At 38.9% G+C, this 16,007-nt stretch overlaps 3 protein-coding genes across 4 annotated transcripts; all 3 read right to left on the bottom strand.

The window, feature by feature from the left end:
- Window positions 1-706: 706 nt before the first annotated feature.
- LOC116208612 (cytochrome P450 CYP736A12-like) lies at window positions 707-2,968 on the bottom strand. Its single transcript, XM_031542143.1, has 4 exons — window positions 2,583-2,968; window positions 2,103-2,461; window positions 1,798-2,027; window positions 707-1,633 (listed from the first exon to the last, which is right to left on the bottom strand). The coding sequence occupies exons 1-4, from the start codon at window positions 2,885-2,887 to the stop codon at window positions 1,016-1,018; spliced, it is 1,512 nt and encodes a 503-aa protein (XP_031398003.1). The 5' UTR covers window positions 2,888-2,968; the 3' UTR covers window positions 707-1,015.
- Window positions 2,969-5,443: 2,475 nt separating this feature from the next.
- LOC116208908 (cytochrome P450 CYP736A12-like) lies at window positions 5,444-8,318 on the bottom strand. 2 transcript variants are annotated; one of them, XM_031542481.1, is made up of 4 exons: window positions 7,942-8,318; window positions 7,495-7,853; window positions 7,198-7,358; window positions 5,444-6,213 (listed from the first exon to the last, which is right to left on the bottom strand). In XM_031542481.1, exons 1-4 carry the CDS (start codon window positions 8,247-8,249, stop codon window positions 5,590-5,592), a joined length of 1,452 nt encoding a protein of 483 aa, XP_031398341.1. In that variant the 5' UTR covers window positions 8,250-8,318; the 3' UTR covers window positions 5,444-5,589. The 2 variants fall into 2 exon arrangements, with proteins under 2 accessions (XP_031398341.1, XP_031398340.1); XM_031542480.1 differs by having other exon boundaries at window positions 7,129-7,358; window positions 7,942-8,302.
- Window positions 8,319-11,498: 3,180 nt separating this feature from the next.
- On the bottom strand, window positions 11,499-14,342 carry LOC116206921 (cytochrome P450 CYP736A12-like). The gene is made up of 4 exons (XM_031539757.1): window positions 14,006-14,342; window positions 13,559-13,917; window positions 13,195-13,424; window positions 11,499-12,268 (listed from the first exon to the last, which is right to left on the bottom strand). The coding sequence occupies exons 1-4, from the start codon at window positions 14,311-14,313 to the stop codon at window positions 11,645-11,647; spliced, it is 1,521 nt and encodes a 506-aa protein (XP_031395617.1). The 5' UTR covers window positions 14,314-14,342; the 3' UTR covers window positions 11,499-11,644.
- Between the last annotated feature and the right edge of the window lie 1,665 nt (window positions 14,343-16,007).

Here is a 16,007-nt window from a genome sequence, read left to right as displayed (position 1 = left end):
AATTAACTTAACCACTCTATGGTCTTTTTTTTTTTTTGCCCCCCCAATTTTCTCTTCTGATCTCATTTTTTTTTCTCCTATTAGGTCCCACTCTCCATAAGTTAGGATCAGTTAGTATGAACTGACAGTGGAAAGAATCCAATGCAATGAGCTGCAATCGACAGCACCAGAACCTCCGCTGCTCGTACCGTTGCATCAATTATCACTTTTCTATATGATTTGGGTAATTTTGTTTAGTCGGTTGGTCGAATTAATCCCAGTAAGATGAATATAGAGAGCAATGTTATTGATGGCGGAAATTGCAAAGAGCACATTGAGCCAAAAAGAAGAAGAAGAAGAAGAAGAGGAAATTGCAATGAGATCAATGCTGAACACAGCCTGTGGAAACCATTAGTTATTCAAAAGTCAGGGTGTGTTTGATTGCGGGTTATTTATTTGGTGATATTGCGAGATATCCTCGGCATAAATTGGCTTACATTAAAATTCTCGTTCGGGAATTGAATTGATCCTCACTAGAAGATAGATCGCGATTCATGTAGGTTTTGAATTCCCGCATTGCAAATAAAATTCGCCTGTTGGCAGCTCACTTTGACAATATCTATTTTTAATTTTTTCCTTTTCGAAAAGTACAATGAAACAAATTTTAATAGTAATTTATTATTTTTAAATGACATTCCTAGGCCAGTCCCCAGCCCACAAGCAGATGTACGCACGCCGAACCTAGCAAATAATGCATTCAAGAAGCCTAACAATTACTAAGCATATGAGGCTTTTGCCCAAAACACAAACAATTGGGCCCAAACAAGTATATTATCAATAGTGACCCAGAAGGTTCGAGATGGTTGTCGCCTAAGAATTGCCAAACCTCCATTCACTCATACCATTGCAGCGATTATACTCGTCCAGAAGACTTCGGTAAATTTATCAATCGGCTCGTCGAACTTATCTGAGCAGGAAAGAATAATAACTAAGAAAAAAGGACTATCGATCCACCGACAGGAAATGGCAGTCGAACTCAACACGTTTTGAGCCGATATGAGGGTATAGCCAGCAAATGCTCGGCTCGAGGAGTTGTGAGTCCGAACTGCTCGGTCATGTCCAGATCCTCTGGCTGCATGCCCTCTGGAAGCTCCCATTTGAAGGAGTGAGAAAGCTGCGCCAAGACGAACTTCATGACAGTCAGGCCCAGCTGCAATCCTGGGCAACTTCTTCGTCCAGAACCAAATGGGATGAGCTGGAAGTTGTGTCCTTGAACATCCACATCGCTCCCCTCGAACCTCTCAGGCCAGAACATCTCCGGATTGGGCCATGCGCTCGGGTCCCTGCCTATGGCATATGCATTCACAATGACCCGAGACTTCCTCGGTATGTGGAACCCGTCGATGATGCAGCCCTCGAGGGCCTCGCGGGGCAGCAACAGTGGTAAAACCGGGTATAGCCTTAGGCTTTCCTTGATGACCATGTCCAAGTAGTGCAAATTTTCTAGGTCGGATTCCTCGACGGGTCTGTCTAGGCCAACCACCTTCTCTAGTTCCTGTTGCAACTTTTGCATGACTCGTGGATTCCTCAGGAGCTCCGACATGGTCCAGTCGATTGCCGTCGTTGAAGTGTCCATAGAGGCTACTAGCATGTCCTGCATGATAACTTGTTATCTTTAGTCTTTACTGTATTTCCTATCAGATTTACTGACCTCTCTTATTATTAAAATAATATATGAAAATCCGTATTTTATGGAAGCAAACATGACTGATTAAGAAAGAAGAAATACTCAAAGCAACAAATAGAAAGAAGAAATACCAAAATAATGGCTTTAATATGGGTGCGATCGATACGATACTCAGTCTCCTCTGACCCAAGAAATCCCAACACGACATCAACAAAATCTTTCGTATCCCCTTCCCTTTTTGGATTCTGGACATGCTCGTCGATGATCTTCTCAAAGAAGGAATCGAACGCCTTCCTTACCGCCTTCATCCGCTTCTTCAGCCGCTGGAGATCCAGTGCCCGAACGTACGGAATGTAATCTCCTGTAAAGATATTCCTCGATGTTAATAATTAGATATAAGAGTAAGATCGAGAAAATAATAAAAATGTTTATATACCCAGATTGGGAGTTGCCGTTAATTGCATGCCCTCTTGAATCACTGCCTGGAACCCTTTCTCATCAAACTCCTCGTCCATGTACTTCTTCCCTAATACCATCAAGCAGCTCATATTCCTGCTCAGCGCCGACACCTTGGATGTGATGTCCACCGCAGTGCCTTTAAGCGCTGCCGCTCTCAGGGACTCAACCATCATCCCAACCTCCTCTCTCCTCATGCCCTCGAAAGACTTGATCTTATGCGCGCTTAGCAGCTCGAGCAGGCACATCTTCCGGACGTTCCGCCAGTAAGTCCCGTATGGTGAAAATGAGAGCGTCCTCTGCTTCCAAGTCATGTACCATAAGGCCTCAAGAGGTGGCCTGTTGTTTGTTCAGCAATCAAAAACATGTACATACATCTATTTGTGTGTAAATATCCTCAATCAAAGTTAAACATACTAATTAATTATATATATATATATGTGCGCGCAAGCATCATCACCTGCTGGCAAAGATGAGGTCATGGGTCTTGAGGAACAACTCGGCAGCCTCCGGGGAGGAGATGACAATTACCGGCACAAGCCCAAGCCTTAGGTGCATGATGGGGCCATACTTCTGGGCCAGCCTGTGGAGGTCGTGGTGAGGGTTCTTGCCCAGCAAGAGGAGGCTGCCAAGGATGGGCAGGCCCCGAGGACCTGGAGGTAATCCCACGCCGCTCAGGCCGGCTCCCATTACCTTCTTCCGCCATAGGTAATAAAACACGAGGGAGAGAATCGCCGTCCATACCGGCCAACTTTGACCTACCATGCTGGATCTAAGACGCTGATGAATATAGGCCTTTCGTTTGTGGATATTATCTATATATTACGGATCTAAGAGGCTGATGTTAGGATATGTGCTTATGCATTATAATATATGTTGTCTATATATATATATATGCATGTATCTACCCATTCAGCAAAAAAATGGGAAACTAATAAATAAAATTAACAATATATTATAAAATATATGATAATTTTGATAATTTAATATTCTTATTTAAAATACATGATGTATTTTTCGATCGCACTTTATTATGCTATTATATTGATGCATTTTATTAAAAATATTTTTGACTTATTCAAGTTTCATAAATAACAATTTCTATTTAAATACTTTATAAATCAGCCTATAAAATTGAATTAAGAATAATTATATTATATTATATTATTATTACTACTTACATCATAAGTAATATCTATATTAATTTATTCGCATTTCTTAAAAATGTAAAAGAAAAATTGAAAAGTATGAAAAACGAACACACTCTTTGTGAAAATTTTCGAAATGCTTCCGGTTTAAATAAATAAATATATAAATATATATATATATATATAACAGATATAGATAGATATATGTACTTGAACCTAGCCAGTAATTCAATGAAAATAGCCAATTAAGTATTAATTATGAAGCACAAGGGGCTTTTGCCTAGAACAGCGTATTATTGGGCCCAAGCTCTATATATCAATACACTATACTTTTTCCTTTCTAAGGAAAATGTCAAGACCAATGAGGTTCTAGATGATTGTCTATATAGGCCTTTCGTTTGTGGATATTATCTATACGATGTTAGGATATGCGCTTATGCATTATATATCATACTATTGGATAAATACATGCATATTTTTTTTTTGGCTGAATGGGTAGATACATGCATACATATATATATATATATATATATATCTTGTTGCTCATATCACTGGGGCAATTATAACCTGTCCTGATTAGACTTCCATAATTTATCAGATAGATGGTCGAATTTATCCAAGGAGGAAAAAATAAAAACAAAGATCACGCGTCGACCTCGATTGCATGAGCACTAACGATTATCTTGAATATGAGAGAAACGGTGGAAAATCCACTTCCTCTCCCGCTATTTTTCTCTAAACAAATGGAATTAAGGGTAAACGTTTGTGAATCACCTCATGGAAGAATAGTTGCCAAATTATTTGAATCGATTCTGACATATACGACGGACTCTCAATCATCATTTGTAGAGGAACATATCTGCCAAATATATTACATTAGCATGACTTTTTGGTCCTTTTATTTTATCACATTATATATATTGATCCAATATACTGGCTTCACTGAGCATCACACTTTAAGTCGATATGAGGGTATAGCCAGTAGGTGCTTGGCTCGAGGAGTTGTGAGTCCGAACTCCTCGGTCATGTCCAGATCCTTCGGTAGCGTACCACCTGGGAGAGCCCATTTGAAGCAGTGAACCAACTGCGCTAAGACAAACTTGACGACAGTCAGCCCCAGCTGTAACCCTGGGCACCCTCTGCGGCCAGAACCAAATGGTATAAGCTGAAAGTCGCGGCCTCGAATGTCCACATCGCTCCCCTCAAACCTCTCAGGCCAAAATAACTCTGGATTGGGCCGCGCACTTGGGTCCCTACCGATGGCATATGCGTTCACCATGACCCGAGACTTTCTTGGTATGTGGAACCTGTTGACGGTGCAGTCCTCACTGGCCTCATGGGGCAACAACAGTGGTGCCATGCCACCAGGTGTAACCTAAGGCTTTCCTTGATGACCATGTCCAAGTAGTTCAAGTTTTCTAGGTCGGATTCCTCAACAGTTCTGTTTAGGCCAACGACAATCTCTAGCTTGTCTTGGACCTTTTGCACGACATGTGGGTTCCTCATTAGCTCCGCCATGGCCCATTCTACTGCTGTCGCTGACGTGTCCATTGAGCCTGCCAACATGTCCTGCTAGATATATATTTTGTTTAAAAATTATCGTAATTAATTTAATTTTCTCTATATAATTGACAACTTACCCCTTCGTCAGTCTAAAATCAATTGTACATAGGGTATGTTGGAAAATTCTTCAAATAAGTGAAGGTGATGCAACTTTTACTCATATAAATTTGTTAAAGAACTCACGTTTTTTAAGTATGTTTAGAGACATTTCAAATATGTATATGTTATATATTGAACAAAGATGATGTCAAGATAAAGAGGATGTAGTACAATGGCGTATCTTCATTAGTTATTACAGTATTTAAAGGATCATACGGGCAAACATGCTATACCAAGATATAATATACCAAGATAATGGCTTTAATGTGGTCGCGGTCAATGCGGTACTCAGTCTCCTCCGACCCGAATAATACTCGAATGCCTACCCCATCATCTCTCAAAAGTTATTCGTTGATTCCTTTTAACTGGTTAAGTCGTTGCTTCGGCCGGCTCATCGCAGTGATGATGGCTCGACCAAACCCATGTCTACGCTGCTTAGGATGGGCGCTATCCATGAGCACTAACGCTTTATTTGGATACGAGCTCGTTCCCCACGCCACTCATAAAAGAATGGTTGCCAAATTACTTGCACTGATGCTGACATATATATGTTGGACTCTCAATCATCTAATTTGAAGACGAACAGATATGCCAGATATATTGCATTAGCATGACGTCTTGGTCCTTTTATCACACTATATACGTTGATCTAATAAACTAGCTGCATAACGCTTTAAGTCGATATGAGGGTATAGCCAGTAGGTGCTTTGCTCGAGGAGCTGTGAGTCCGAACTCCTCGGTCATGTCCAGATCCTTCGGCAGCATACCACCTGGGAGCTCCCATTTGAAGCAGTGAACCAACTGCGCTAAGACGAACTTGAAAACAGTCAACCCCAGCTGCAATCCCGGGCACCCTCTGCGGCCGGAACCAAACGGTATGAGCTGAAAGTCGCGGCCTCGAATGTCCACATCGCTCCCCTCAAATCTCTCAGGCCAGAACAACTCCGGATTGGGCCACACACTTGGGTCCCTGCCGATGGCATATGTGTTCACAATGACCCGAGACTTCCTCGGTATGTGAAACCCGTTGATGGTGCAGTCCTCGATGGCCTCGTGGGGCAGCAGCAGTGGTGCCACCGGGTGTAACCTAAGGCTTTCCTTGATGACCATGTCCAAGTAGTTCAAGTTTTCTAGGTCGGATTCCTCAATGGGTCTGTCTAGGCCGACCACCTTCTCTAGCTCGTCTTGGACTTTTTGCATGACACACGGGTTCCTCATGAGCTCCGCCATGGCCCATTCTATTGCTGTCGCTGACGTGTCCATCGAGCCAGCCAGCATGTCCTGCATGACATATTATTTGTTTAAAAATTATCATAATTTAATTTTCTTTTATATACTCAACCACTTTTCGGCCCTTTCGTCCGTCTGAAATCACTTGTTGGAAAATTCTTCACAGGAAAGAGGGGAATTCTAAGAAATTGATTGCAACATATCATCAAGTAAATTTATTTTGAAATTTGTGCAACTACTTTCTCTGTTAGTAATAAATTTAAATAACTTACTAGAAATTTTAGTAATTTACTTTCCCTATTTGTGCAACACTTTGGATATGTATGTTATATATTGTACATAGATGATGTCCAGATAAAGAAAAGATTCCTATGTAATATAATATTAATTATACAAACATATATATATATATATATATAGTTCAATGTAGGATTACTTTAGATATGTATGTACTTATTGAGAAAATCGGCATATCAAAGGATTGCTTGTAATGTAGTTAATTTTGCATTATAATAGAAAGGTGATTCAAGAATTATTAATTGGAACTTCTCCAATTAGCTACATCACTAAAAAAGAACTCGAATAATGTGAATGAAAAACAGTTCATCAGATTAATCTTTGTTAAGTATATATGATCATCGAAAAAGAAAATGCATATCTAATCCTCGATTGTTTTATTTTCTTGCCTGAAAAATGAAACTACTTCATAATTCCAAACGTTAATCTATAGTTTGTATAACACATGATGAAAAATGAGAGTACTATGATTTTGTTTAGAAATTAATAAAGAGGAACCAAAATTGTCACTTGGTAATATTGGTTTAAATATTATTGCAAAGAGTGAAGGGATCGGCCATATTGTTCTCATAATTAGCCCTATATATATTAATTAGTTATATTGCAGTATTATTTAGTTAAGTATCGCACGGGCAAACATGCATTACGTTAAGGAATTATATAATATACCAAGATAATGGCTTTAATGTGGTTGCGGTCGATGCGGTACTCGGCCTCCTCTGACCCGAGAAATCTCACCATGACATCAACAAAATCTTTTGATTCGCCTTCTCTTTTCGGGTTCTGGACGTGCTCGTCGATGATCTTCTCGAAGAAGGCATCGTGCGCCTTCCTCACCCTCTTCATTCGCTTCTTCAGCCCCTGGAGGTCCAGTGCCCCCACGTACGGAATATAATCTCCTGTTACGATAGATTAATTATTTATAAATCTCAATTATTACATATAAGGCCGAGAAAATAATATTAAAGATTTTTATGGAATTAGGAAATAACGATAAAATGAATGAAAAAAACAAGAAGGAAAAACGCCGTATACCCATATTAGGAGTTGCCCCCAACTGCATGCCCTCTTGAATCACTCCCTTGAACCCTTTCTCGTCCAACTCTTCGTCCATGTACTTCTTCCCGAACACCATCAGGCAGCTCATGTCCGTGCTCAGAGCCGAAACCTTGGAGGTGACGTCCACCGTGGCGCCTTCATGTGCAGCCGCTCTCAGGGACTCGACCATCAGCCCCACCTCCTCCCTCCTCATGGCCCTGAAAGACCCGATCTTATGGGCACTTAGCAGCTCAAGCACGCACATCTTCCGGGCATTCCGCCAGTAAGCCCCATAGGGTGCGAACGAGAGGCTGCTCTGCTCCCATGATATGTACCACGCGGCCTCGTGAAGCGGCCTGCTCATGTTTGATGGCATTTGTATGTACATATGGGCACAAAAAATTGCTCATCAATTATAACAAATGTATATTTATGCATCATCACCTGCTCGCGAATACAAGATCATGAGTCTTGAGGAACTGCTCCGCAGCCTCTGGGGAGGAGACGACTATTGCGGGCACGAACCCGAGCCTAAGGTGCATGATGGGGCCATATTTTTGGGCCAGCTTGTGGAGGTCGCGGTGAGGGTTCTCGCCCAAAGCGAGGAGGCTGCCTAGGATGGGCAGGCCCCGAGGGCCCGGAGGTAGTTTCACGCCCTTCCTCTTGGCCACCGTCTTCGTCTTCTTCCTCCATAGATAAGAAATCACAAGTAAGAGAATCGCCGTCCATACCGGCCAACTTTGAGCTACCATTGGGGGTATGAGATTACTATTACGGATCTAAGAGGCTGATGAATATAGGCCTTTCGTTTGTCGATATTATCTATATAGTACGGATCCAAGAGGCTGATGAATATAGGCCTTTCGTTTGTCGATATTATCTATACGATGTTAGGATATGTGCTTATGCATTATATATCATACTATTGGGTAAACACATACATTTTTTTTTGCTGAATGGGTAGATACATGCATATATATATACACTAATAAGGTTATCCATGCGGGGAAACTAATAAATAAAATTAACAATATATATATATATAGAAAACATATATTATAAAACATTTGAAAATTTTGATAATTTAATATTTTTATTTAAAATACATGATGTATTTTTCGACTGCACCTTATTATACTATTATATTGATGCATTTTATCCATAATATTGTTGGCTTATTCAAATTCCATAAATAATAATTTCTATTTAAATGCTTTATAAATCAGCCTATAAAATTGAATTAAGAATAATTATATTATATTATATTATTATTACTACTTACATCATAAGTAATAACTATATTAATTTATTCGCATTTCTTAAAAAAATAAAAGAAAAACTGAAAAGTTTGAAAAACGAACATACTCTCTATGAAAATTTTCGAAATATTTTCGGTTTAAATAAATAAATAAATAATATATATATATAACAGATATATATAGATATATGTACTTGAACCTAACCAGTAATTCAATGAAAATAGCCTATTAAGTATTAATTATGAAGCACAAGGGGCTTTTGCCTAGAACAGCGTATTATTAGGCCCAACTCTATATATCAATTAACTATACTTTTTCCTTTCTAAGGAAAATGTCAAGACCAATGAGGTTCTAGATGATTGTCTATATAGGCCTTTTGTTTGCGGATATTATCTATACGATGTTAGGATATGCGCTTATGCATTATATATCATACTATTGGATAAATACATGCATATTTTTTTTTGGCTGAATGGGTAGTTACATGCATACATATATATATATATGTGTGTATATATATATATATATATCTTGTTGCTCATATCACTGGGGCAATTATAACCTGCCCTGATTAGACTTCCATAATTTATCAGATAGATGGTCGAATTTATCCAAGGAGGAAAAAATAAAAACAAAGATCATGCGTCGACCTCGATTGCATGAGCACTAACGATTTGCTTGAATATGAGAGAAACGGTGGAAAATCCACTTCCTCTCCCGCTATTTTTCTCTTAACAAATGGAATTAAGGGTAAACGTTTGTGAATCACCTCATGGAAGAATAATTGCCAAATTATTTGAATCGATTCTGACATATACGACGGACTCTCAATCATCATTTGTAGAGGAACATATCTGCCAAATATATTACATTAGCATGACTTTTTGGTCCTTTTATTTTATCACATTATATATATTGATCCAATATACTGGCTTCACTGAGCATCACACTTTAAGTCGATATGAGGGTACAGCCAGTAGGTGCTTGGCTCGAGGAGTTGTGAGTCCGAACTCCTCGGTCATGTCCAAATCCTTCAGTAGCGTACCACCCGGGAGAACCAAATGGTATAAGCTGAAAGTCACGGCCTCAAATGTCCACATCGCTCCCCTCAAACCTCTCAGGCCAGAATAACTCTGGATTGGGCCACGCACTTGGGTCCCTACCGATGGCATATGCGTTCACCATGACCCGAAACTTTCTTGGTATGTGGAACCCGTTGACGGTGCAGTCCTCGCTGGCCTCGTGGGGCAACAACAGTGGTGCCACCGGGTGTAACCTAAGGCTTTCCTTGATGACCATGTCCAAGTAGTTCAAGTTTTCTAGGTCGGATTCCTCAACAGTTCTGTTCAGGCCAACGACAATCTCTAGCTCGTCTTGGACCTTTTGCACGACATGTGGGTTCCTCATTAGCTCCGCCATGGCCCATTCTACAGCTATCGCTGACGTGTCCATCGAGTCTGCCAACATGTCCTGCTAGATATATTTTTTTAAAAAAAATTATCATAATTAATTTAATTTTCTCTATATAATTGACAACTTACCCCTTCGTCAGTCTAAAATCAATTGTACGTAGGGTATGTTGGAAAATTCTTCAAATAAGTGAAGGTGATGCAACTTTTACTCATATAAATTTTTTAAAAAACTCACGTTTTTTAAGTATGTTTAGAGACACTTCAAATATGTATATGTTATATATTGAACAAAGATGATGTCAAGATAAAGAGAGTGTAGTGCAATGGCGTATGTCATCGCCTGTTGATCTAAATGTCGTAAGTTCGATACTTAGTGGGATTATCCGTACCTCTTAATTAGCTATTTAGGATTTTTTTTCATTGTACTAGAATTTTAGCCTCCCTTATAACTAGAAAAAAAAAATGTCCTGATAAAGAAAAGATTGTTATGTAATATAACTTTAATTATATATATATATATATATAGTTCATTGTAGGATTACTTAAAAATATTTATGTACGTAGTTATTAAGAAAATCGACATATCAAAGGATTACTTGTAATGTATAGTAGCAATTAGATGCATAAATTAAAAAAGAAAAATCTTGGGAAACGTGAATGAAAAATAGTCCATCAGATTAGTGTTTGTTAAGTATGTATAATCACGAAAAAAAAAGGTATATCTAATAATCGATTTTTGTTATCTTGCCTGAAAAGAAAACTACCTATAATTCCAAAACTTTAATCATATTTCGTATAACACATGAAAAACGAGAGCATTATGATTTTACCTAGAATTTAATTAAAAGGAAACAAAATTGTCATCTTGCAATATTGGTTTAAATATTATTGCAAAGACTTTTATTTTATCTCCACAGAAAAATAGAATATATTCTATTAACAATGTAATTTGTGAATAGATCGGCCATATTGTTCTCATTAGCACTATATTATCTTCATTAGTTATTACAGTATTTAAAGGATCATACGGGCAAACATGCTATACGTCAAGGAAACATATAATATAACAAGATAATGGCTTTAATGTGGTCGCGGTCAATGCGGTACTCAGTCTCCTCCGACCCGAATAATACTCGAATGCCTACCCCATCATCTCTCAAAAGTTATTCGTTGATTCCTTTTAACTGGTTAAGTCGTTGCTTCGGCCGGCTCATCGCAGTGATGATGGCTCGACCAAACCCATGTCTACGCTGCTTAGGATGGGCGCTATCCATGAGCACTAACGCTTTATTTGGATACGAGCTCGTTCCCCTCGCCACTCATAAAAGAATGGTTGCCAAATTACTTGCACTGATGCTGACATATATATGTTGGACTCTCAATCATCTAATTTGAAGACGAACAGATATGCCAGATATATTGCATTAGCATGACGTCTTGGTCCTTTTATCACACTATATACGTTGATCTAATATACTAGCTGCATAACGCTTTAAGTCGATACGAGGGTATAGCCAGTAGGTGCTTTGCTCGAGGAGCTGTGAGTCCGAACTCCTCGGTCATGTCCAAATCCTTCGGCAGCATACCACCTGGGAGCTCCCATTTGAAGCAGTGAACCAACTGCGCTAAGACGAACTTGACAACAGTCAACCCCAGCTGCAATCCCGGGCACCCTCTGCGGCCGGAACCAAACGGTATGAGCTGAAAGTCGCGGCCTCGAATGTCCACATCGCTCCCCTCAAATCTCTCAGGCCAGAACAACTCCGGATTGGGCCACACACTTGGGTCCCTGCCGATGGCATATGTGTTCACAATGACCCGAGACTTCCTCGGTATGTGAAACCCGTTGATGGTGCAGTCCTCGATGGCCTCGTGGGGCAGCAGCAGTGGTGCCACCGGGTGTAACCTAAGGCTTTCCTTGATGACCATGTCCAAGTAGTTCAAGTTTTCTAGGTCGGATTCCTCAATGGGTCTGTCTAGGCCGACCACCTTCTCTAGCTCGTCTTGGACTTTTTGCATGACACATGGGTTCCTCATGAGCTCCGCCATGGCCCATTCTATTGCTGTCGCTGACGTGTCCATCGAGCCAGCCAGCATGTCCTGCATGACATATTATTTGTTTAAAAATTATCATAATTTAATTTTCTTTTATATACTCAACCACTTTTCAGCCCTTTTGTCCGTCTGAAATCACTTGTACATGGTGTATGTTGGAAAATTCTTCACAGGAAAGAGGGGAATTCTAAGAAATTGATTGCAACATATCATCAAGTAAATTTATTTTGAAATTTGTGCAACTACTTTCTCTGTTAGCAATAAATTTAAATAACTTACTAGAAATTTTAGTAATTTACTTTCCCTATTTGTGCAACACTTTGGATATGTATGTTATATATTGTACATAGACGATGTCCAGATAAAGAAAAGATTCCTATGTAATATAATATTAATTATACAAACATATATATATATATATATAGTTCAATGTAGGATTACTTTAGATATGTATGTACTTATTGAGAAAATCGGCATATCAAAGGATTGCTTGTAATGTAGTTAATTTTGCATTATAATAGAAAGGTGATTCAAGAATTATTAATTGGAGCTTCTCCAATTAGCTACATCACTAAAAAAGAACTCGAATAATGTGAATGAAAAACAGTTCATCAGATTAATGTTTATTAAGTATATATGATCATCGAAAAAGAAAATGCATATCTAATCCTCGATTGTTTTATTTTCTTGCCTGAAAAATGAAACTACTTCATAATTCCAAACGTTAATCTATAGTTTGTATAACACATGATGAAAAATGAGAGTATTATGATTTTGTTTAGAAATTAATAAAGAGGAACCGAAATTGTCACTTTGTAATATTGGTTTAAATATTATTGCAAAGAGTGAAGGGAACGGCCATATTGTTCTCATAATTAGCCGTATATATCTTCATTAGTTATATTGCAGTATTATTTAGTTAAGTATCGCACGGGCAAACATGCATTACGTTAAGGAATTATATAATATACCAAGATAATGGCTTTAATGTGGTTGCGGTCGATGCGGTACTCGACCTCCTCTGACCCGAGAAATCTTAACATGACATCAATAAAATCTTTTGATTCGCCTTCTCTTTTTGGGTTCTGGACGTGCTCGTCGATGATCTTCTCGAAGAAGGCATCGTACACCTTCCTCACCCTCTTCATCCGCTTCTTCAGCCTCTGGAGGTCCAGTGCCCCCACGTACGGAATATAATCTCCTGTTACAATAGATTAATTATTTATAAATCTCAATTATTAAATATAAGGCCGAGAAAATAATGTTAAAGATTTTTATGGAATTATGAAATGACGATAAAATGAATGAAAAAAAACAAGGAAAAACGCTGTATACCCATATTAGGAGTTGCCCCCAACTGCATGCCCTCCTGAATCACTCCCTTGAACCCTTTCTCGTCCAACTCTTCGTCCATGTACTTCTTCCCGAACACCATCAGGCAGCTCATGTCCGTGCTCAGAGCCGAAACCTTGGAGGTGACGTCCACCGTGGCGCCATCACGTGCTGCCACTCTCAGGGACTCGACCATCAGCCCCACCTCCTCCCTCCTCATGGCCCTGAAAGACCCGATCTTATGGGCGCTTAGCAGCTCGAGCACGCACATCTTCCGGGCATTCCGCCAGTAAGCCCCATAGGGTGCGAACGAGAGGCCGCTCTGCTCCCAAGATATGTACCACGCGGCCTCGTGAAGCGGCCTGCGCATGTTTGATGGCATTTATATGTACATATGGGCACAAAAAAATGTTCACCAATTATAACAACTGTATATTTATGCATCATCACCTGCTCGCGAATACAAGGTCATGAGTCTTGAGGAACTGCTCCGCAGCCTCGGGGGAGGAGACGACTATTGCGGGCACGAACCCGAGCCTAAGGTGCATGATGGGGCCATATTTTTGGGCCAGCTTGTGGAGGTCGTGGTGAGGGTTCTCGCCCAACGCGAGGAGGCTGCCCAGGATGGGCAGGCCCCGAGGGCCCGGAGGTAGTTTCACGCCCTTCCTCTTGGCCGCCGTCTTCGTCTTCTTCCTCCATAGATAAGAAATCACAAGTAAGAGAATCGCAGTCCATGCCTGCCAATGGTAAGGTCCCATGGTTAGATTACTATCTAGTGGTATGATGGCCCTCGAATTTGTGAATGCTGAATATATATATATATATATATGGTTAATTACCCATAAATACACAATATTTGTACTTTTTCTAAATATAGCGCGACATTTAAAAATATCACATAAATGCACGACATTTATATTTTTTTTTAAATATAACACGATCTTTTGAAAGTAGCATAAAAAAGCATGACCTTTGCTTCTTTTTTTAAATATATCACGATCTTTAAAAAATAGCATTGAAAGCACAACCTTCAGGTTTAATTGCGATTTTCATCAAATGTAACGGTAACATCTAACGGCGTCTCATAGCACAATATGATTGGACGAGTGGGTTCTACATATTTTTATTTAATTAAAAAATAATTCTAAAAATTAAAAGAATTATAAAGAAGAATTTTTTCTAAAAAAAGGAAAGGAGCGGATTGTAGATTGTCGGCGGCGTAATCGAGGATCCCCACCGTCGAAATGAAAAATCCCTCAATTTCAGGGCTCTTTCGATTCCAGCAGTGGGTGCCCCGATTAAGGCCACCACCCATATAATTGGGTCCTATTGCGGCTAGCGATCTCAATTGGGAGATAGTAGCCACTAGTGTAGCCACCATTGTCGCCCCCCTTCCCCTTTCCTCTTATTAAGTTGAATGCCCCTTTCTTTTCTTTTAATTTTTTTAAATAAATAAAAATCTATGGGATCTACTCATCCAATCTTGTTGTGTCATGTAGCATCATTAAATCCACATCAGCCGTTATCGTTACAATCTGATGGAATAATTGACGTCATGCTAGATACGCAACTGAACTCGAAAGTCGTGCCTTTCTATGTTATTTTTTAATGGTTGTGCTATATTTAGAAAAAAAAAGTACAAAGTACAAAGTTCGTGCCTTTCTGTATTACTCTCAAAATGTCGTGTTATGTTTAGGAAAAATTACAAAGGTCGTGTTATATTTAGAAAAATAATGTAAATGTCATGTTTTTTTGGGTAATTAATTCATATATGTATATATATATCTATGTATATGTGTGTGAAGGTAGGAATATTATACGCATATACGTCACGTACGTCTATGTGTATATATATATATATATATATATTATATACGCGTTATAATTTTGTATATTAGTTCGTTCGTGTATTAGTACGTAATAACTTCTTTGTCGGGTTCCTAAAAAGATAATAAATAAAGAATGTATGTAATATCATTAATTGATAGAGACTAATTCTTCAGTGGGTTGATTCGGCTTGAATTGGATTAGTCGAGATATGTTGAGTTTTCGGACACTAGGATATACACACTATAAGAAAAGCTCATATTAGAGACAATGAAATTTGTTTCTAAAATCTCATTATTTGCCCATAAATGTTTAAGAGGCAAATGAGTAAATTGCCTTATTTACGTGTGTCGTTTTAGGTCTATAGGGACAAATTAATAACAATTAATAAAAGTCGCTAATTAGTATTATTAGTGTTAATTAAATTTCCCTCAAATATGGAGATATAACAACAAATTTTGTAACAAAATATATCAATTAAGGATAATTCTAATTGACTCTTATAATTTATAAAAAAGAAAACTTCATTAATTACCATTGATTCTAATAACCTTCATATCTCTCATACTGTGTTTTAAACCTGACTCGAAAGTTTAACCTCTAGGCATAATAATTTTAGCCTTGC

This window comes from Punica granatum, chromosome 5 (genome assembly GCF_007655135.1).
Source record: "Punica granatum isolate Tunisia-2019 chromosome 5, ASM765513v2, whole genome shotgun sequence".
NCBI lineage: Eukaryota > Viridiplantae > Streptophyta > Magnoliopsida > Myrtales > Lythraceae > Punica > Punica granatum.
Note: the sequence above shows the minus strand (reverse complement) of the source record. Positions and strands in the feature narration are given on the sequence as shown.

Coding starts and splice junctions, on each gene's coding strand:
- LOC116206921 (XM_031539757.1), bottom strand. CDS start 14,313: ATGGGACCTTACCATTGGCAGGCATGGACTGCGATTCTCTTACTTGTG. Junction 13,918..14,005: donor GACCTTGTATTCGCGAGCAG/GTGATGATGCAT, acceptor AAACATGCGCAG/GCCGCTTCACGAGGCCGCGT. Junction 13,425..13,558: donor GGGGGCAACTCCTAATATGG/GTATACAGCGTT, acceptor CTATTGTAACAG/GAGATTATATTCCGTACGTG.
- LOC116208612 (XM_031542143.1), bottom strand. CDS start 2,887: ATGGTAGGTCAAAGTTGGCCGGTATGGACGGCGATTCTCTCCCTCGTG. Junction 2,462..2,582: donor GACCTCATCTTTGCCAGCAG/GTGATGATGCTT, acceptor AACAAACAACAG/GCCACCTCTTGAGGCCTTAT. Junction 1,634..1,797: donor ATATTAAAGCCATTATTTTG/GTATTTCTTCTT, acceptor GTTATCATGCAG/GACATGCTAGTAGCCTCTAT.
- LOC116208908 (XM_031542480.1), bottom strand. CDS start 8,249: ATGGTAGCTCAAAGTTGGCCGGTATGGACGGCGATTCTCTTACTTGTG. Junction 7,854..7,941: donor GATCTTGTATTCGCGAGCAG/GTGATGATGCAT, acceptor AAACATGAGCAG/GCCGCTTCACGAGGCCGCGT. Junction 6,214..7,128: donor ACATTAAAGCCATTATCTTG/GTATATTATATA, acceptor TATGTCATGCAG/GACATGCTGGCTGGCTCGAT.